Source organism: Neopelma chrysocephalum, unplaced genomic scaffold (assembly GCF_003984885.1).
Source record: "Neopelma chrysocephalum unplaced genomic scaffold, ASM398488v2 Primary Assembly neopelma1_65, whole genome shotgun sequence".
NCBI classification, from domain to species: domain Eukaryota; kingdom Metazoa; phylum Chordata; class Aves; order Passeriformes; family Pipridae; genus Neopelma; species Neopelma chrysocephalum.
The window spans coordinates 3,064,104-3,086,814 of NW_020897722.1; the positions used below are offsets into that span (position 1 = coordinate 3,064,104).

The 22,711-nt window shown below is 55.2% G+C and overlaps 1 protein-coding gene across 8 annotated transcripts in view; it reads right to left on the minus strand.

The window, feature by feature from the left end:
- MPRIP (myosin phosphatase Rho interacting protein) overlaps positions 1-22,711 on the minus strand; it is a 78,681-nt gene that overhangs the window by 50,391 nt on the left and 5,579 nt on the right. For all 8 annotated transcript variants that reach the window (XM_027683874.1, XM_027683868.1, XM_027683873.1 and 5 more), the window contains exons 2-3: positions 17,098-17,175; positions 14,957-15,022 (exon numbers count right to left, since the gene is read on the minus strand). In XM_027683874.1, coding sequence (XP_027539675.1) covers positions 14,957-15,022; positions 17,098-17,175 — 144 coding nt within the window. The remainder of the gene's footprint in view (positions 1-14,956; positions 15,023-17,097; positions 17,176-22,711) is intronic.

A 22,711-nucleotide genomic window follows, 5' to 3' on the forward strand; every position in this document is an offset into this window, starting at 1 on the left:
CCACGGTCAAGCTCCCAAGGACTGGCTCTGCCACGGCCTCAGTGGGACACGGCCAATGCCCACACCATTCTCCGGGGTTATTACACAACGTGGGTTGACAAAATCTGGAACACAACCTTTAAAGAGAGGCGATGGGGCAGGGGGAGGAGGAAACCAAACAAAAGGGACATTTTACTTTCTGCCAAGAACCAGGAGGGGAAGAGAAAAAAAACAAAACACCACAACCATTTGTCTATCCCGCATGGCAGGGTGGTTGCCTTGGCACCGGGGCCTGGCTGTCCCGGGGGGAGATCATGGCTCTGCTGTCCCACTCCGCCGTGACGGGCTCATGCTCTGGCTGGCTCTGTCTTGGCTCCCAGCGCTGCCCTGGAGCAGCAGCAAGCCTGTGGTGCCTGGGGAAGAGACATCCACACATCCACGCTGCCTCCATAAATTCGTCTCGACAAATGTTAATTCTCCGAGCTAAAATATTCATGAGGGCGGCTGCCGAGTGTGCTGCTCACTCGCAGCACTCTGAGCACTCTGCAACCGGCAGCTCCTGTGTCTGCTAAAAGCTTCACCCATCCCAGTGCCCAGTGCTTGAGGTGGGATGCAAATGGAATCTTGGCAGGGTGGTGGCATGGGAGGGAGCAAGACTCCGCTGTCCCATGGCCACGGGCACACCCGAGCAACATGGACACAACTACGGCTTGGGCAAGGGCACTGATGCAGCTGAGACAGGCAGCTCCTGGCAGCAGCACAGCACTAGGAACCCAAATCAGAGCCACATCCACCATTCCTGCCCAGAGGCCATCAAGAAAGCACCAACTCCTTGAAAACTCACAGAAACATTAAGCTTGGAAAAGACCTTTAAGATCATTGAGTCCAACCATTAACCCACAGCACTACCATGTCTGTCACTAAGCCACACGCCTAAGCACCACATCTACATGGTTTTTGAACACTTCCAGGCATGGGGAGTCCACCACTGCTCTGGGCAGCCTGTTCCGATGCCTGACCACCTTTTCAGTGAAGAAATTTTTCCTAATACCTAATCTAAACCTCCTCTGGAGCAACTTGAGGCTGTTTCCTCCTGTCCTATTGCTCGTTACCTGGAAGAAGAGACTGACCCGCACCTGGCTACAGCCTCCTTTCAGGTAGTTGTAAGGGATCCCTTTTCAGCCTGAGACTACACATGGCCTGTCAAACCCCAGAGAGGGGGATGCACTTCCCAAACCCCACTGGGGGATGCACCATGCACATACCAGGCTGGCTCCAGTGCTGGTGGAGTGGCCACGGTGTGCCCGGAGCTGCCCAGGCACCGGGTGAGCACGGCTGGCACAGCAGCAGGGCTTTAATGAGCCTTTTAGGCTTCCTGCCACCAGGCACCAGGCTATCGATACAGCCACAGCACAGCCAGAGCGCTGCTGCGGGAGGATTTTATTACACTTATAGATCAGCTGGCAGGCTGAGCGTCCTGGATTTATTAAATTAGACAAAGGCTCTTGAAAACGACCTCTGCAGGCTCTGCAAAAGGATGGACTGGAGCAGTCACCCATCAAAAGGCAGCAGAAGGATGGGCTCCCCCATTCCCATGGCAGCACTCTGCTCTCCCTGTGCCATCCAAGTAAGAGGCAGGTATCTTTTCTTGGCCACCTGAGCACACCTTTCCCATGTGGACCCTTCCTATATCAGCATCTACTGCTTGGTGAAGCCACTAAGAAACCTCTGGCTTGCTCAGGCAATGGAAAAGGAGGTTTTTTTCCACTGGCAAGGGAATCACAGAATAATGGGATCATTAAGGTCGGAAAAGACCTTTAAGATCACCAAGTCTGTCAACCCAGCACCACCACCATGTTCACCATTAAAAAACGTCCTCAAGTGCCACATCCACATGGAGTTATCAAGCAGCACATGTTCCCTGCCTGTCTGCATTCACATCTTGTGCCCCTGTGCAAGGAACAAGGGAAGATGCCCCCAAATCTCACCACTGCCTGGACTCGCCAGCCTGCCAGAAGCCATCGTCCCCTTTCACAGAAGGCAGCACAATTAGTGCTCTGCAGATTTGGCCTTGGCACTGCCAATGTGGCTCTGCACTGGCAGCAAACCTGCACCAGCACAAGGAGGGGAAAGGACAGCTGTCCAGGTGTGCATCCAGACATGCAAGAACACCCTCCCAAATTGGATAAATGCCATAACCCTTCTTCAGCCCCATCACATATTTCCCCACCATTGACCCTGGCTTGTTCATCACAGGTGCTGACTGCAGGCTCCTGAAATTTGTTTTAGTGGAGGAGCTCCCCACAGCTCCAGGTCACCCACCCCAAAGGGTGGGATAGGTTAGTAAGTGCCACACACGCCTGTCTCTGCGTGTCAGGCCCCTGAAGAGCCCTCCTGAGCCTCTACCAGGAAATAAAACAACATCAGCTCCACTTCTGCCAGTGGGAAGGAATTTTCTTCCCTGGGAGCAGTTTGAGAAGGGGCTGAAGTGCAGGGGCTGGGCAGGAGAGTTCAGCCAGGGGCCGCTTTTAAGCGAAGTCGGTGTTTATGTCCACAGACAGCGAGTCTAAACACTGAGCGAGGCCGAGAGCGGCCTCCGAACTGCCCGGGAGCACCCTCGGGCTCCTCTCCCACCCAGTGCCACCTCAGCCAGGCACGGGCAGCTCCCATTCTGGGGGTGCCCAGACAGCAAGTTTGGGGCCACACATCCCATCTGTAGCTCTGCCCCCAAGGGCATCCATCCGGCGAGCGGGTGCTGGAGCAGAGCAAGCCCGGTCGGGGCTGTGCGGAGGCTGGAGTCGGCTTGTCTTGGCCTTATAAGGCTATTTTCGCACTGCTCTTGCAGCTCCCAGCTGCTCCCCACTCCAAAGCAGGGTCGGAGCTGGCAGCCAGAGCCTAGCCTGCCTCCTTCCTGTTAACCTCTTTCCTGCTGAACAGCCTCCAAGGGGTCCATGCATGATGGGAACAGCCTTATCCTGTCCTGGCACAACCACCCATGCCTGGCAAGGAGGGTCAGCAAACCCGGTGGTGGTCACCAAGTGGGTTCAACCTCCCTCAGCAATAGGGTCTGAGCCTGTGCATCCTCAACAGCGCTGCCAAATCCAGGGAGTCCTTCGGGGAAACTTGCACCCATGGACATGCACACTCCACATCCAACGCTGCTCCAGGGAAACAGGGACAGAGATGCAGAGAACATCGGCACCGTGACGGAAATGAGAGCAAGGTCCCACTAGGATGGGGGTCGAGAGGCTGCTCTGAGCTGTCATCCCGGCTGTTTGGAGACCAAAGCAACAGCCAAACATTGCACAAAGAGCTCGGAGCATCCGCTCAACCCCTATCCCAGCTCTTTGGGGACCAAAGCAGAAGCCCAGCTTTGCAGAGACACTTGATGGCCCTGCAATGCCGAAGGCACCGTCTCACAGCCCTGCAAACCAAAGAGTTATTCTTTCCTCTTGCTCTCCGGGATTTAGACGCATTTAAAATGCAAAATGTCCTCCTCCCCTCCTTAGAGAAGGGTGGGAGGAATACATGATAACGGATCCGACCCCATCTGCTCGCAGCTGCCAGCGTGGCACCTTCCCCACTCCCCAATGCACAGGCTCAACAGCCAAGGGGAAGCAGATATCTACAGCCTTCCAGGGAGTTGTCATGGTAATCAGCCCGATGGCAAAAACCCGGCAAGACCACGCACTGGGATGGTAAATACAGGAGGGACCAGAGCTTGGTGCAGGGATTATGGCGGGAGAGTTGCCTGGAGAGGGAAGCGCAGTCGTCTGGGGGTGGGAAGAAAAAACGGGTTTCATTTGCATCTTGATGTTTGAATTTTAAATTGCACTGTTCCAAATTGGCCTTGTCAACTTTATCCTCCACCCCCTCAGTGTAGGAGACAAGTCCCAGGTGGTCCCTGCACGGCGCTGCCAGGCTCACATGTGCAGGAGCTCACCACCACCTCCAGGAATGCCGGCTCCCATGTCCCTCCCCAGGAGCAAGGGGCTTCACCAAACACCAGAAACCACGTTCCCAGAAGGTCACCCCCATACAAAGATGGTTATACACACAGTGGTGCCAATTTTGGAGACAGGTCAGGGGGTTGAAAACTTGGATCAAGGCAGGATGATCTCCACCTGTGTTGGACAGCCCTGTTCCACCACAGTTGGACCTGGATTTCTGCTTCATGGGGGTGAGGGAAACATGACCAAGGCAAGGGTCATCCAAGGAAAACAGCAAATAAAATCAATCAAATCCCTGTACCTCCCTAAGTGAATCCATCTCCTCTCCAGGCTAGAAGGGAAGGAGGCACAGGTCTCCCAGTCTCCAGCCATTCCACAACCTCTCCTGCAAGTGCAACTGAACAGAGGAATAGGAGCAGACACACAGCGACAGACTGAGCCATCAGCACCATCACAGCCGTGTGAAGCCACCTCCAACAGCTGCTGCCTGGAGCTCCGGATAACTTAGGGCCCTGCACTGCCCTGCTGCTGTGGTGGGGTTTCCCTGAGGACCCCCTCACCCCTAAGGACTGTCAAGAATATGTCTTGCACCAGCCCTCAACAACTGCAGGGGAGGAGAGGACAATCCTGGGGATCAGCAGCACCAGATCCACCGGAGGCTCGGGCAACTCCCACGGGCGCAGATGCTTCAGTGGAAGTTCTTGAATCCGGACAAATTAGTCTGGAAATCTCATTATTCCCCAGCGCTGCTCTTATGAGCTTTGCAGAGCTTCCTGCAGGGCTGGGAATACCAGGCAGCCGAGCTCCCAGGGCGCTCGGGGGTCTGCAGCTGGAGGGGCAAGGGCCAACCCAAGCACAAGAGGTTGGGTCGGGTTGGCCAAACAAGCAGCACCCACATCCTACACCCTACACTTACACTCCCACAAAAAACCCCATACCTGCTCTGTGTTGCTCCCAGCAGCTTCCTGACAAGCTCTGCAGACCTTTCCGAAAGTCCAGGTGACAGCTGGAGAGCGTTTTCTGAACTTTGACTGTTGGTCATCCCACTGAATGGCACAAAATGGGAGGCTTTTGGGCCAGTTCCTAGAAGACAAGCTCCCAACAGGCACACACAGCTGTTGTGTGGCAAGGAGACCACCCAGCAACAACTCAAGCTGGGCTCTGCTGCCACATGCAAGGTGTGGTGGAGGTGCTGGTGCAGACGGCAAAGAGCCATCCTGGCCAGCCAGGCACCACCAGGTTCAAAGGCAACTGGCACCCAGGGCAAAAAGTGCTTCCAACACCCAGGAAAAGATTGGGAATAACACACCAGACTGCTGGAGCTGTCCCCGTGTCCCAGGGGAGCAGTGTTTTCTCCCTAAACCTGCTGCTCACATCTGGCTCCTGCACTTCCAGAGGAGTTCAGGGAGAGGAGGGAGTTCACAGCCATGAGCTGCTCCCAGGAGCACTCTGCAACCTCTCCTTTGGGAGCAGCCATTCGACCCCAGCAGAGAGGAGCAATCTGGGGCTGATGAATCCGAGGGGGGTGAGCCCAAGAAGATTTTCTCCATCCCCCATGCCTGGGATGACAGACTTCACCCCCCCAGCATCAGCCTGTGCACAGCATTAACCTCCCATGCAAGCCAAGCGTCCCCTCCCTCCACACATCTGCTCCATCCATAATCCCTACTGCCCCTCCCCTAACGGGAAAGCAGCCAGGAAAGTGAACCAAAACCCTAATTATATCCCAGTAGCTCCCCAGCGCCCTGGTGATCCCTGTGACTTTATCAATGCGATCGCAACACGGCTGATGAAACGAGGAAAGGGCCAAGGCTGGGTGTGCTCCAAAACCCCACCTTTTCTCTCCAGCCACAGCACCACAACAGGTGGAAATCCCGTGTGAGCTCAGGATGCTGCTGGGACACTTCTAAAATCACTCCTGCAGGCCTGTCCCTTCTGCCTCCTCTGCCCAGGGACCCCATCACCCACAGCAAAGGGAACTGGGAGGAGAGTGGTGACAATCGTGGGCCATGGTGCGAGAGCAACCTTGGCCTTGCTGCAGGTTTCCAGGGCACTGTTTGGCCACAAAATCATGGAGACCCACAGCTATGGCACCCAAAGCCACAGCACCCAAGGCACGGGTCGTGCAAGAGTGAGGACCCCCAGGATCACATCACAGAATCACAGAATGGTTTCGGTTGGAAGGGGCCTAAAAGACCATCTCGTTCCATCCCCTGCCATGGGCAGGGACACCTTCCACTATCCCAGGTTGCTCCAAACCCTGTCCAGCCTGGCCTTGGACACTTCCATGGATGGGGCAGCCACAGCTTCTCTGGGCAACCTGTGCCAGGGCCTCCCCACCCTCACAGGGAAGGATTTTTTCCCTGCAGCCCCATGGCACGGGGTACCATGACAGCAGAAATAGGTCATGGCTGTGGGGTGCATGCCAGGAAAACATGGGGGGAAAAACCCTCCATGGTAGGTGGGACCTTCCCAGCTCTCCCCAGCACCTCTGCCCCAGGGACCTGCTCTCCCATAACAGTGGAAGAAGTCTTGGAAGAGCTGAGCTGCCTGTGGTGGGTGGAGGGGTACAAGCCTGTTAGCACACACTCCAACAAACCAGCTCCTGGATCAGATCCTCCAGGAAGGAGGTGAAGGGTAAATGAAGTTGCTGCACACGTGATTTACCTATGGTAATTTTAACTTCCAGCAAGGCTGTCTGGCTGTTTTATCTTGCTGCCTACTTGCAGTCAGACTTCAATGACTGCAGGAATGAGTCTCTTCCATACCTTTGAAGGAACAGGGCAAAATAAAAAGGTCTTATAAAACATGTATTACCAAAAGCACATTCACACGCTGTTTACCTGGTCCAGCAGGAAGGAAAAAGAGTATTTTGGTGGCTTTTTTTTTTTAATATCTTACAGCCCATGATAACTCAATGAGCAAGACCACTAATCAAACCGGCCTGGAAATTCTCATTTTTCACCAAAAATGCCTCAAAACAGCACAGAAAAAAAGGGGAAAGACTCCAGCAAAAACCCTGAGAAAAGCCATTTACAAAACCTCACTGAAGACCTCGGTTTGTCTCCACGCAAGTTTTAACCTGACAACATCCCTTTTACAGACTCCAAACCTGATGAATAATTCATGTCTGGGATAAAGCAGAAATATCATATTCACCAATGCTTACCTAACAGAGGAACAAGGACTGCAAATAAGTAATTTATTAACCCCAAACCGTGTTGCTGCTTGAACAGAGGGCACACCTTGGCTTTTGGCCCCAAAAACACCGGTGGAAGAAAAATTGGTCTTGAGCTGTTGCAAGAGCCCGCCGGGGGCTGGTTGAGACCCCTCACTCTCATCACACCTTCAGCACAAACATGCCTTGTCTTCGGGGGGAACCCCCCGAGACCAAGGCTGGGAGATGCCACCCTCCCTCCTCCTCCTCCTCTTTGGCAGTCACAGCCACCCCTTCTCTGTCCCGGTGGTGGGAAGCCCACAACCCCGCGCTCGCCCACGGCTCCAGCCGCTTTCTCAGGCATTCCAAAATTTGGCCGGAGTCTCTTTTTGCAGCACGCCCCCCCCTCCACAGCTGGACAGCTGCCTAATTGCATATTTATTTATTTCTGCATTTTCCCAGCTCCCCGCACACACTGGCGCAGGGCGGGGGGGAAAGCCAAGGCCGGCTCCCAAAAAAAAAAAAACCCCAAAAAACCAGGGGAGTGCAGCTCCCCACATTCCCCGGAGGCTGGGAGGAAGCTGGGAAGCGCAGGGCTGGCTGGGAAAGGGGTGGGAGCGGGGGGCAGGAAGGGGGGACGCCGGCGGCATCGCCCACCCCCTTTGCTTTGTGCGCGCTTGGGGAAATTAAAAATAGCTGCGTCCAAAGAGTGGCTGCAAGCGCCACAAAGAGCGTGTTGAGCAGAGGCAGCTGCAAGCTATTTGCTGCCCCTGGTAATCAGCATCTCGGCTTGCAGAGCCCCTCTGGCCCCCCCAGCCCCTTCCTCCCCTGCCAGAAGCTGCCGCTGCCTTTCTCCAACCCACATATGTCATGTCAACAATCAATGAATACAGGATCTCTGCCGGGGGAAAAAAAGGGGGAACGCGCTTTGATTTTTGGAGCAGCTTTGTTGCCTTGTTCCATTCACGTCCTCGTCCTCCTCTCTGAGCTGTCACCGAGGGTTTTGCAGCACTGAATCCCATCAGGCAACGCCAGGATATCCCATGCCACCCAGCAGGGATGGGATCCTCGGCGGGAACAGGGATTTGCCAGCCACTGGGATGCTGCTGCTTCTAAAGATTCCTTTAAGCAGCAGGAAAAGGGATACAATTGCCCAGCGTTACCCAACCTGTAGCCCACTGGTGGTCCTTGCCGACCTCCTCTGGTGGCCAATGACAGGGCTGGAAAGAATTAAACTCAACCCATCCTCACCACAGAGTGCAGGTGGCAGGTTCGGGGCCATACCACAGGCACCTCATTTCACAGCCCCTTTCCAGCACCAAGCAACAGCAGGGCAAAAAAATTGTGTTTTGGTTGGTTCCCTGGGTGGTTCGGTCACTCCTGTCCCTGTGGACTGGCACGGGTGCTTGGAAGCCCAGGACTGCCCTGGCTTGGAGAGAGCTGGGATCAGGTACCCACTTCCTCTGCTGCCTGGGGGGGACCACAGGGCTCATGTGATGGTAACTGTGCTCGGCCTTAGCTGTGTCATTTCACTGCCAGCCCTGACATCTTTGCTGCTAAATGCCATCAGTTTGATTTCTACATTAACATTTTACAGTAAATCACAATCTTTCCTTCACCAAGAGCCCACAGCCAGGCTGAAGGCCACGGGTATGGAGCCCAGGTTTCCAGAAGTCACAAAGAAATTCCAGCTGCTGTAAGTGCCTGTTTCACTCTGCCTCCCGTGAACAAGATAAATGCAATCTAAACTCCAGCTCACTTCCCTCACTGGTCTGGCACACGTCTTCTACACAAATGTCTTTGCTAGGTCTCAAGAGACGAGGAGTGGGGAAAAAGCAGAAGGATGGAGCCACTTGAACCTGTCCTCACTGCGCAGCCTAAGAGCAATTCCAGCTTTGCGGCTCGCCCTGCAGAAGACAATGGGGGCTGTGTTGTTTCCAGGAAGGAAGCACCTGGGCCAGGTCATCAAAGCAGCTTGTGTTAGGAGGTCGCTGGCTGGATCAAGCTCTCCCAACTCTGCTTTCATCCTCTCACTGCCTGTTAACTCCCAAACTTCCCACCATGGACTGCTTCACACTTGGGCCTCTCCCGAGCGGGTCCTGTAGGCACCAAATGCCCTTCTTGGGGCACTGGGATGGGGACAACAGTGTTCTCCAAAGCTCACAATAAAGCCAGGCACTTTTGGGGCCCCGGTGATGGTGTCTGGTCACCAGGACTGGTGTTGGAGCCATCCCTGGAGCAGCCCTTTCCTGTTCCCTCAGCCTCCCCAAACTGCCCTTGTGCAGCTCAGCAGTTTTACCTTCCCAAACACACTAAGTCAAACTAAAAGAGGTAAAACACAAGAGGGCACAGTAGGGTAGGAACCAGTCATGAAGGAGCCCACAGGTTCTTGACACCAGGACCCACCTCCAGCAGCACCTGGGGCAGGACACTTTGGGCAGAAAGAAATGAGAAGACATGAACCCCCAAGTCACCGTTACAGGATCCCCACACCCAACCCAGTAATGACATTTGGATCAGGATCAAGCAAGACATTAATATAAAACCACAAAGGAAGATCTGTGTATCCTCCTCACACCCCCTTCAAGGCTGCTTGGTCCTGGCTTCAGCAATGTCCTGGGGAACGAGTTCCCAGGGCTCCCTGTAGGTTCATGGATTTTTTTTTCCCCAAAATCAGTATTGAAAATTAAACATAACAAATCCTTCAAAGATGCTACTGCATCATCTTTGAGATATGCACTAAACACCCCAGGTAAAACCTCCTCACAGATCATCATCCACCCTGCAGGACCCACCCTGACTTGATCCCATCCAGTCTCGGAAAAAAATTGGGATGGGGGTCCCTGCCACTGTCCAAGTCTCGCACACTCATTCCCTTCCAGCCTTTCTGTCTCAGCTTGCTTTAAATTTCAAACACACTTTGATTCAAGCCAAAAGCTTTTTATGCTAAACAGAAACTGAAAGTCTTGATCTGGCAAACAGAGGCACTGGTGAAATTATGTCCATGGGGGGAAACCACTGGGGACGAGGGGAATAAGGTTTGTAAAGCCTGGTGCTCCAGCAGAGGAGGGGGCAGGGAGAGCTTGGAAACACTTAAATGGCAAAACCTGTGGAAAAAGTAAGGACAGAGAGGCCAGGATGTTTAAGGTCCGTTTTTAATCCCTGCCAATGAATTTCCATTCTGTGCCAAAACTGAAATAAACTGCTTTGATCTGAAAAGGAGGAGAAAAACACACACACGGGTTCTTGGCTTTTTAAAACAATACAGATGACAAAGGAGGCAACTACGATAAAAATTAACACAGCGCAGCTCTGCTGACGGTGACGTTTTGAAATGCCCCTTTCCTCCAAATAAAGAGGACTCTGGAGGGGGTCAATTAGGAAACAATTACACAGGTCTGTGGATCACAGCATCACCGAGCACGCATCCCTCCCTCCCTCCCTCTGATCCCCCTCCAGCAGCCACCAATGCTTACATCTGTCTCCTTTTTTAACCATTTATCAATTCCTTAGGTTTCCATGGCCAGGAGTGGGGCCTGGGGCCGAGCAGGGCTCCAGATGTGACCCTGTAGCCCCCTGTGTGGTGCCAGACCTCCCACCTCTGAGCTGGCCTCTCTTCTCCTATTTATACACCCATCCCAGGGGTCCCAGTGCTCCCCTAACCATTCCCAGATGCCAGGCTGGCCTCGCTCTTCATCCTACCCCAGTCCCATCAGTTCCCAGCTCCCTCCTGACCTCCTTCCCTGCCATCACAGGCTGGAGCAGGGATGTCCGTTTCATTGTACTGAGGTTAATGATACTATGATCCATCTGAGTTCCTGATTTAGGAGCAGGACCACTGTGTTGTGAGCCCAGGAAGGGTCTGCAATGCTGCCACAGAGAACACAACCACCCAACCCCAGCAAACTTTGGTACTGAGGTGGTTTAAGCATCCTCTCAGACCCCTTCCCAATTTTAGAAAGCAACTTGACTCCAGCAAATTTGGGGTAGGGGTAGAATCAGGGTTCACAGCCCATCCTCACCCTTTACCACGCTGGAAGGTGCCAGACATCGAGTGAGTCCAATTTGTTGGGAGAAGGATATGTCATGTCCAGGGATGCTCCTCCTGAACCACTGCAAGCCCATCCAGAAAATGCTCTCACTTGGCATTAGTTACCCACAACACCTGTAGGTTTGAGATGCTCCCAGGTGAGCCTGAATTTTGTCCTACTTTCAAACCACCATATGCACAAAGGAAAAAAACCCCAAAATTATTAGTCTCAGGCAGACTGAAAGGAGGCCTGCAGTGACAGGAGAATACCTCCAGGGAGGATGCAAAATGCCAACCTAGTATAAATCCCAGCTCAAGAAAAGTGGCACAGGGGCAAACTGAAGCACAGAGACAAGGCCTGGCCCATGAATGTGTAATGAATAATTAACAAGCTGTGCTGGAGATCCAGACCTTCTCCTCTGACCTGCTCTAGCCACAGGACTGGATCCACCCCCAGGCAGCACTGAGGCCATGGGCCCACTTGCAGGTCCAGGGAGGGATTAGGCAGAGCTCTCCATCCCTACAAAGCCCCTCCTGCCTCTTCTCCACTACGTTCCCACGCAGCAGGGCTCTATTTATAGAGACCTCCACCGCTAATTATAGATCGCAGCAATCAAAACAAAAGGAGGCAGAAGCTCTGCACTTGCCACTCGTTGGCTCCATCCCCTTAGCCCGGCACTGCTCTTGTGGCAGCTCCCATATCCCAACCAAAACCTTCCAAACCACCCCAGCACCGTGGTGCCAGGCTGCTCTCCCGTGGCAGCAGCCGCTGTGGTTTCACTGGGGACCACAGGGTGTTTTACCAGGAGAACTGAAACTTGTCCTCGGACACTCACAACACAGCAGCTCAATCCCAAGCCTGTCCCCGACTTCCTGTCACCCTCTTTGCTGCGTTCCCTCAATGGAAGACAGGCTTTGCTGGATACTTCAGCTGCTTCCCCTGTCATCATCCAGCATGAAGGTTTATCAAACAGCAGGAGCAAGTCAGTGCTGAGGGGTAATTGCGGGGGTTCAGCATGGGAAGGCAACCCTGAGTGATCAGACAACCTCCATATCCACCCGCGGCTGGGAGGGAGGAATTTCTGCACGTCTGAGCAGGCTCGGCTTAGCCAGGGCTCAGCAGAGCTGGGAACGGCTGCTGGCACACTCCCCATGGAGGGGAAGGGGATGTGATCTGCTTGGCATTCCCAGGGGCCAGGCAGGCTCTGGGTGCCAGCAACTGTATCCAGCAGAAAGAGGGAGACCCCAGAGAGAGAGTCTGGCAGCTCAGCCTGGTTCAAGGGGATATAAGTCTGTGCACATCCTCCCCATTGTGGCCATCATGCAGAAGTTTGAGTTTTCAGACCAGAAATATGGTAGAGAAAGGACAGACAGAAGGACAGACATACAGAAAGGAGGCCGAGCCTGAGCATAGACTTGGGATCAGCTCAAGTCTCAGGAGGTAGCTGGATGCCAGTGGGGTGGCTGGTGCCTGCTTGTCCCAGCTTCCATGCCCAAAATGCTCCAATCCAACACAAACTTGACCCACCCCATGGCAAAAGGCCCCTGTGCCCAAGGCTGCTCTGTTCTGCAGCATTGACATCTTTTGGGACCCCTGAAGTCTCCCCAGCTTGTGCCTTTGAGCCGCCCCTCCACACCCCACTGCTCTCCCACCTGCTGGGAGCAAGGAGCAGAGTCTCCCTGGGCAGGCATAGGAGCACATCCACCACCATCACCAGCCCCAGACTGCCCTCCCAAGCTCACCCCTCCCTCCAATCCCATTTTTAATGACAGCAGAAATTGCCAAACCCACAAAATTAACGTCTAAAAGGTTCAAGGCAGAGCCATTCAATCCCAGCCTGGAACTGCCTGGGAGGTCTCTGGCCAGCTGCTGCCCAGCTACCGCACGCTGCGGAGGCTGCTCTGCACCGAGGCCCCCACGGGACCCCCACTCAGCTCCTGAGGGGAACTGGGGCACACTGGGGGTAGATCATCCCATTTGCAAGGGCTGCAAAGTGGATCCCTCACAGAAAAAACAGCGTCCCCCTGGGTGAGGCCCCAGCCCTGTTACTCCTTCCCAGCCTGTGGAGGTGGTGGGGACACGGCAAGGAGCCGGCACAGTTGGAGGAGAGGAGAGACACAGGCAGGGAGCAGAACACCTCAGAACACCTCAGGGGAGGAATCAGTGCCCTGCAGCAATGCCTGAGGTGCTGGGGCACGGGACTGGCTCCTCACATCCCCCACAGCCTGACCTGAGTGCCACCAGTCCCCTCCAGTGACCCCTAACACTCAGTCATCACAGCCTGATGCTGTGGGGTGGTGACAGCAGAGCTGGTGCAGGCAGCAGCACAGATCCCACGCAGGGACGTGCTCCACAGAAAGGTCAGGAGAGTATTTTTACACCATGTGTCAGACTCCAATGAGGAGGAAGGATCCGTGACTGTCTCCTTCAGCTATGGCAAGGCCGGACTCTCCTGACCACCTCCAATGGCACCACAAAGGGCCATGGGGGCAGCAAGTGCAGGTGCCAGCATGGTGGGATGTCACACTGCCCAGGACACCATCCCACGCTGCACATGTGCACATTCCCTTTTTGTTTGTATTTTTCCACTTTCTCCCTTCTCAAGGGGAAAAAGCCCAAGAGACACCTGGAGAACCACAGGATGCTCCTGCTGTCCTCTGTGTGCTCTCTGGCAATAGTCCCCCAGGGTGCACAGGGTTGGGGCACTGCCCGGGTGCTTCTGCCCAGATGCAGCAGAATCTGGGGCAGGTCAAGCTTCTCAGGATGCAAAGAGGCAAAAAACCCCCCCAGATTGTGTTTCCTAGCATCCTTGTACCTCTACCTCACATTGGGGCATCTCCCTGCTCCAGCCAGACACAAACCACTGTTCTGTCAGGGTTAGGACAGGAAACACCAGCCCAGTGCAGAGCCAGGTTGCTGACACTGAAAATGTATTAAAGCCTCCCCCGCTCCTACGGAAGACATTTAAATTATTTAGGGCACTTGGACCAACCCCAAGTGAAAATACAAACAAACACACGGCATGAAATTTGAGCCACACTTGCCGTGCCTCCCCATCCCACAGTGCCCTCGCAGGAGGCATTGGAGGAGGACCAAGGCACACTGACCTTGTAGGGAGCCTCCCCACCACAGACACAGGTTCCTGTGTGTCCCTGTTCCACAGGTGCACTGCGCCCAGTGGCTTTGTGAACCTCCTGCCCAGGTGGATCTCAGCACATGGGTACCCACTGTGCCAGCACACACAATCTCAGACACCCTCCCACAGGCTTGCTGTAGCCAGGAGGACAAATCAGCAGCCCAGGGTGGTCAGGGTAGGGTTGACACGCTGGGTTCTTCAGCCTCACTCTGTAGCTCGCTGTGGAGGGGTTTCCCTTCCTTTGATCCCCCCTCTTGTTTTCCAACAGGAGCAGTGCTGGTGGCATGCTGCAGCTCCGGGGCGGGCAAGCAGTGGGAAAGCGTTCCAGCTGACCTACTTTCCACGGGCATCACTAGGCAGGGCCTTCTTCCCGGACACTGCCAAGGTGATTCACCACCACCAAAACCCAGCTGGCACCAAGGAACAGGGCAGGAAGAGGGGAGGAGGGGGGGGATGACATTGGGGTTTCCCCCAGTGCTTCCTGCCAGGAATACCACACCAGGTGGGACCCACACGCCTCCGAAACACCCACCATCCTCTGCAGACCATCCACCAAGCTCCCACGCAAACCTAGCCTGGCATCGAGTCAAACCCAGCGAGCACAACTCTCCTCCAGCTTGGCAGAGCATTCCAAGGGCAGAAGACAACCCTGGCTGATCCCCACATCCTGGACACGGCTGTGTCTGTGCCCGGCAGCACTCACCATCTCGTCGAGGGCGTAGCGCAGCAGCCCGTGCTCGTAGAGGATGAAGAACCGACGCTGCCATTTCTGCAAGAGAAGACAGAGAGCTGGGTCACAGCAGTGCCCACCAGTCCCTGGAGCTGCACAGGAGCTGGGGGTCTGCGTGCACCAGCCCACATCGCCCATTGTTGATTTACTGTCTGGCTTTGTGGGCACCCAAAGGAAGCTGTTTTGGGGTTTCTTCCCCACCCCGCTCCTCTCTGCATTCAGACAGACCCCAAACTGCCCTGATTTAACTATACAGAGGAGAAAAATAACTAAAGACAGAAGATTCTTTTGTCTTTACAAGCCCTGTCACTGCTCTCCAAGAAACCCAAGACCTGCAGGAACTACAGAATACATAGAGTTGGAAGGGACCCATCAGAATCATCAAGTCCAACTCCTGCCCCTCCATAGGACATCCCAACAATCCCACCATGTGCCTGAAACACTGTCGAAACACTTCCTGGACTCAAGCAGGCTTGGGGCTCTGACCACTGCCCTGAGTAGCCTGTTCCAGTGCTCAACCACCCACTGGGTGAAAAACCTTTCCCTCATATCTAACCTGAACCTCTCCTGACTCAGCTTCATGCCAGGAATACCAGGGACAGCAGAAGGATCCCCAAAGTAACTGCTCCCAGCCCTCAGCTTCATCCTGCATCACCTATTCCAGCACCCAGTGCTGGAGGGTGACAGGGTGTCATGTCAAAAGTCCCCCAGCACTGCATGAGCTGGATTTGGATGGTGGCAGTACTTCCAGGGTGGCACTGCCCAGGCGGTCCTGGCACTGTGCTGGTACTGCTGTTTCTGCAGCTGCACAGCAAACCAGATTGGAGAACTGATCTGGCTGGAAAACTGCTTTTTTCATGTGTGCCAGGTTGTTTTCAGCCAAGAGCAAAAACTGGTTCAGCAAGCTGAAATAAAAAAGGTCCTGGATTCATAGCCCCAGTGCAGCAATTCTTATCTTGCTTTTCTCAGCCCTTTGGGCAAAGTCCAGAGTGCTCTGGGACAAGCAAAACTACCAAGGGCCCTGTGCACTTCCACAAGCCCCAGCTGAGCAGGCAGCCTAGAGCCTGGGGGGAACTAGGGTCTCATGTCCCCTTAATGGTGGGCCAGCAAGCCTGGTACTAGCTGTGACTCCAAATAATGACCCATATACCCCAGGCTGAACTCAGAACCCAATTCTTGCTCACTCGGGAGCAATTTTTTTATTACCAACAGCTCTGAGAGCATTTTGGCTGCATGACAGAGGGTTCAGGGACCATTGCCATCCCTCCCACGCACAAGACAGCCCTATCCTGGCAGCCCCAGCAGCAAGTTCCGTGAAAGACAAGCTGGGGGACAGGCTGAAAGTGCTCGTCACAAGCCAGTGGAGAAAGGACACTGGCTTGGCCACATCCTTCTGGGCCTCACACCCCCCAGGGCAGGAAAGTGGGCAATGCTTCGACCCCACATGATGCTGCTGTTTGTGCCAGCCATGAGCAAACCCCTTTGGGAAGGAGCTGAGTGTGTCCTGCTCTGTCTGCAGGTCCCTGCTGCCAACACTTGGCTTCAGAGCTCTGCAGGGTTATAGCAAATGGCAACCAGCTCTCAGCCCCTTCCTTGCCTGCCACAAGCATATCCACATTAGGAGGTGGGATGCAGCCTCCCTCCAGAGCTCTGGACATGCCCATGATGAGTTGCAGAAAACAAAGCAGTTGTTTCCAAGCCCCAAAGGAAAACTGGGAGCTTTCTGATGGTCCCAGCATGGCTCAGAGCTGCACAGCCCACAGCCCACTGGCCTGAGAGCCTTCCTGACAGCACGGCACACGTCAGGCCAACCAATGCAGCATCAAAAAGCAACAGCAACAAGCAATAAAATTGCACAGACTGAGCCTGACCAGCACCTGCAGCGCCCCAGGCTGCTGCCCAGCACAGGAAACCTTGCATCCCAGAGAAGCCATTCAAGCCTTGCTGCAGGAAACATCTTCCAGCTTCCTGGTTTGCACAAGGGGATGGGTGCATGGAGGTGCCTGCGGCACTCCCGGGGTCACAGCCACCCCTGTGGGCAGGGACAGGCCCTTGCTACTCCTCCTGTCACCCCCACCCACTTCATGGGGAGAGGATGTCTCAGCTTCACTCACCCGGGAGCGATGGACAGGGTTGTCAAAGTCCGTTCCTTCCGGGGCCAGCAGCAGCCAGCCACCATAAATGGGTTTGGCCTGCAAAGAAACAGCAGAGAAACACTCAGGCACAGCGGAAACCGGCTCAACATGGATCAGCACCACAGGGAATCGATGGTCATGGACCACAGGAAACCGCACCAGCACTCAGCACGAAGGCAGCTGTGTGAGCTCAGCCTCCTGCACACATGCAATCTCAGCTTTCCCAGTGCGGGGAACACGGTGCCTGATGGCAACGCGTGATTTGACACACGCCGTGTGCCAAGGGGACTGAGACGGGAACTCGGGAGGAGGCAAAACCCCAGGCACAGACTCCAAACACAGCTGCTCCTGCGTGGCATCGTGCCCAGAGCGCCAACTCCTGGGTACTGCCAGGCTGCAGAGCCCGTCCTCATTGTCCTTCCCCTCACCATCGGCAGCGTGCCTCTACTCCAAAGCAAAAACACACTCCAAAGGAGAGCTCGGTGTTTTCCGTTTGTTAATTAAGAGAGGAAAAACTACCCAGCGCTGGCAGTTCTCCAGCTCCCGGTCGCTTCCTGTGCCGTGCACATCCAACTCCTGCTTCCCTGCACAAGGGCAGCCCCTGCCAGCCCGCTCCTCCCTGCCAGCAGCCCACGGCTGAGCACACAGGAAGGTCAGAGCCGGGAGGAGGGAAAACAGCTCATTCAGCCGGCCGGGAAGAGAAAGGGAAAGAATACCCGGAAAGAAACTTGCAGCACTGCCGTTTATCAGTGGAAAAAAGAATATCCAGGCTCTTTCCACCAGTGGTTTAGATGCAGAAGTGGCCAGGGCGAAGCAGGCCCACGCCATGGCAAGCAGTGGGATGGGGATGGGCACTGGGAACGTCCTCCCACACAAAGTCCTACAGGCACCGCTCCTGCTGCCTGTCAAGATGCAAACTATGAGCCAATACCTGGCAAGGGCTGGGGCCAAATCCTGGTGCAAGAGTGGCAAGGCATTGCCACACCAGTGAGGCGGCTTCACAGAGATACCAGGAGGGAGGAAACCCAGGGCAGATCCAGTTCCAGGAGCCCCTGGGTCTGGGAACGCTGCTTTCCACCACGAAACATCCACGCACGTCCAACCCAGCCCAGCCAAGCAGCGACAAGGACACACGTTCCCAGCTCCTCTCTAAATGATTCAGTTCATCTTGTTGCTTTCATTCTTTTCTTTCTTGTTCCTTAAAGTTTAAAACTGTTTCCAATTCGTTACCTCCCTTAGATTCCTCCTGCCAGTTTCTGTGGTTTTGTAATGTTAAAAAAAAGTTTCCCCTCTGGAAAAATCCCTGCAAACAATAGAAGAAACTGCCTATGCACCAGAAACTGTCAAATGCATGAAGCACTGAGTAAGCAAACTGGAAACACGCCGGAGGAGCCCTTTTACTGTTTATAAAGTGAAAAGAAATAACAAAATCTCTTATCCCCCTCCACAACGTGACATACCAGCTCGGTGTGTTGTTCTCCCAGCAGCTGGGAAAACACGATTTGAGAAGACCTTCCTTCCTTCCCCCTTTAAATGGGATCAAAATCAATGAAAACGGAGCGCTGGGAGCGGGATCCAAACTTTGGGGAGTTGCTTTCCTGCATCCCAGGGCACCCCTACACCCGCCTGTTCCCACGACCAGCGGCAGCCTCACCCCTACTGGGGGCACAGAAAGGCACCCGCGGGCACCGCAGCCCCCCTGGTTTGGTGAGGAGCCCCGAGACCCCTGTGATCCCTGTCCAGCTCACCTGGATGCTGGTGCCCTGCTCGCCCATGGCCCCCATGGCACCTCCAGCCGCCCGGCACCGGCTCCGCGCCCGGCTCCGTGCCGCCCACACTGCCAGCGCCCGGCAGGTGAGGGCAGGTGAGCCCTGTTTGCCACTCCCCCCGGCACACCGCGCCCCACACCCCCACCCAGAGCCGCCCGTGACGCGTCCGTGCCCAGGACTTCGGAGTGGGGAATCCCACTGATCCCCATCACGGTGGCATGTGGCCACAGTCAGGTCGGAAGAGCCGAATTTCCCAAATTTCTCTCCCGTTTTACAGGCAAAAAGCAGAACTGCAAATAACTAACTGGAGATGGACCACTGGAGACCCTTCAACAGGTCACTGTGACAGGAAATGGGGTCCCCAAATTCCCATGAGAGCCCTGAGCAACCGGCTCTGGGGCTTGAGAAGATCTTTCAAGTGGCCTCCATTACCCAGGAACAAGAGGATGACAGTGATGGCAGGACTCAGCATCCCCAACACTTGGCACCACCATGCCAAGGTGGCACGCTGGTGATGCTACAGGTAGCCAAGCTGCTTGCAGGGCTCAGCCCTCCTCCATCCCCCAGTACTCTCCTCCGTGCCCCAGCACTGCCCCTGGGCACAGTCAAGTGCTCAACCCAGCAAAGCCCCATGAGCAAAGTCTCTCCCCAGCAAAAGCCACAACACTGCAGCCCTCCCACAGGGTCATCCCACACCACCCTGAGCACCCCACAGCGCCCAGCCCCACACAGCCCCCCGTGTGACAGGCAGCAGGCAGGTCCCAGTGCCACATCAGGGATGATGTAACCATGAAACCAAAACAGAGGACACCACCAGCATCAAGCAGACTCACAGGCATAAAGCCCTGCCCTACCTCAGCCTGGCTCACCCCCCCCAGCAGACATTATTTTGCCCTCAACCACTCCAATTTTGGCTCAACTGCCTAAATATAAAGCACTGAGCACCTGAAATACACACCCTTAACATAGAGCATGGTCATTTCTGCACCAGCGTCATAAAAAACCACCAGTGGGCTACACTTAATTTGGTAGAAGCATCCAATTTCAGATATTGAAACCAAAATAGCTGAAAGGTATGAATTAGAGCCAGGCAGCGTGGGCAGCCTGGTTCCACCCGTCAACAGATGAACACACAGCAGCGCTTTTTAAAGCCAAACCAAAACAAGCTCCTGCTAAAACCAAGCAAATACCCAGAGAGGTACAAGCCTAAATAAAAGGGATATGAATTAGAACATGAAGTGTCTGAAATAAACTCATCACACCTGCATTGGAATGGCCCTGCTGCAGCAAGGTTTAAAATAAACCCGACGTGGGAGGCAGGTCCGGGGGGTGCTACAGCACCAGGAGGGAGCTGGAGTCACACATTGCTTCGCACTGGCTTGGCTTCCTCTGGAAATCTCAGCAAGAGGAGGAAAATGCAACACCCAGCACTGAGCAAGAGCTCAGAGCAAAAAAAATTCCCTCTTCCAAGCAGATCTGTCCAACCTCAAGTTAAGGGATGGTGTTAGAGCAACCCTGGGGTTCCCAGGGAAGCTCCAGGGATATCTGAGGGGCAGCTCCAGGTAGTTTCTCCACAGGTAGCAGCCACGCGAGGTACTTGGGCACTGGGCAGGTGGCTTTGCTTTTATCCAGAAGGTACCTGGCCGTAGGGTGAGCCACAAAATGCCGTGGAAAGCAGAGTGGAGGGTGGCTGCTGGGGTGGAGTGGGGTGATGCCCAGTTCCATCCGATCCCGTGGGACTGGTGGAAGCTGACTCAGGCAGAAACAACCCCACGTCACCTCTCCACTTCCTGTCACACCTCTGGGAGTGTACAGGCACTCCATCCCACCTTTGATCCGCCACTGGAGCTGGGCTGTGGAGCAGCCACAGCTCCTCACCTGCCTCTCAGGTCGCTGTCCCAGCCATTGCATTCATCCCCTCGGCCCACAGGCCTAAGGTGTATCCAGGGGGAGGATGCTGCCTCCAGCCCAGCGCCGGCAGCACGGCGGGTGGGAGGAAGCAGAGAAGGAAGCGGCCCCAGCTGGGTTTACACAAAGCTGTCAGGCTGCTGTGCTGATGCTGCCCAGGCACGGACAAACCACCCCAACCAGCTCCACCAGCACTGGGAATGCGACTCCCAGCAGCCGGGGAACTGGGCTCGAAGGACGTGCAGAGCCACTCAACACTTCCCAAAGCCCAGGGTGACACAGGATCCTCTGCACATCGCCAGGGCTCCAGGGCACCTGCTTCCAGAGGGCAGGATGGGTCACAGGAGCGTGGCAGCTCATGGAGCACCAGATCACGGGGCTAGAGGTGGGCTGTGACACCAACCAGCTGCCTGCTGCACAAGCTTTCACACCTGCTGTGTTTTTGCTGGTACCATCACCTCTTCATTCCCTGTGCAGACCAGACAGTCAAGCAGGATGCTCAGCAGCACCCTGCAGAGCTGCACCGTGCTGGGTGTCTGCAGAAGCTCACTGCACAAGGTGGAACAGCAGAGCTGTACCAGCATCCACTTACCCTCTTAGGGTCCTGACACCCCCAGGGCAGAGCACTCACATCCCCACTGCGGTGCCAGACACCTGGGTGGGCTGGGATGCCCCCACAGCCAGTCCCCACCCACCCCAACCTGCTCCAAGGGAAGTCCGAATCCATCGCCGGGAGAGACTCCTGGCTCCGAGCGCGTGGCGGGAGGGATAATCTGTTTAGGCTGCCGGCAGACGTAATCAGCCTGTCTCGGGTGGAGGCAGGGCTTGTTTTGTTCAGGCTTGGCAACTGAGCGGGAAGGGGAAGAAAAATGGATTGTTGCAGTGGAGCTTCAGGCTCTGCCTGCAGCACTGAGAGCAGAGTGCACCAGGGAAGCAGTGCCAGGGCTTCCAGCAGCCCCAGGAGAAAACTACGTCCCCAACCTGGACCGGGTGTGAACCCATGATGGAACCCAGCCCACCACCCTTATGGGCTCAGCCCCAATATTCACCAAAGGAGCCTCTCTGACAGCAGTACCTATTACTCCCCAGACCCAGGGCAGCACAACAGGGTCACAGCTCTCAGCCAGACCCACAGAGAGCACAGCCCCAGAGCAAGGACAGTAAGGTCATTGTCCTCTGTGTGTTGGCTCCTGACCCACTCAGGGCTCCCCAGAGCCAGGGGCTTGTTTCTGGCACAGTTCAAGGGAAAAGTCACCACAAACACTGTGGTTGCAACCTCAAAATAGGAAATCTGGGCGTTTTCAGCTCTGCTCTGCTCTCAGTTTTGCACACCTTGGAGCCAAGAGAACATCGCTGATGCGTGAGTCGGAGCAGCCGTCACCCAGCAGGAATGGGGAAGGTGACATGGTGTTCAGGGAGGGAATGAGATGCGATACCCAAGCAGGTTTTCCTGCCCACAGCACAGCTTCTAGGAACTGAGAGGTAGGCATCGCTTAACATCCTGCGTGCTCCCAGCGGGATGCCATAAGGACCACTGGAGACCTGTGACCCCGGCCAGCGGGAGGCTCTGCAAACACTGCTGTGCAGACCTGCGCTCCAGCAGCAATCCCAAGGGCCGGGATGTAGCCCAGCCCCTGTGGTTAAGCAGCTTACATCCCTGTTTCCCTGCCCATAAAACATTTCCCCTCTGCTGTCTGTCACCTGGCGACGTGCAGGGGAGCAGGGCCAAGCCCCAGAACAGAGGCTGCAGTGCCGCCAGCGAGCATCCACAACTATTCCCAGAGCAAAAGCCCTCTCAATTCCCAACTCCACATCCAAGTGGCCACTTGCTACCCCTGGGTTCAGACCAAACAGTGCTTCTTCCAGGACAAGACCTGGGCATCTCTGGGGGACCACCCTGGATGCCTGGGGACAGT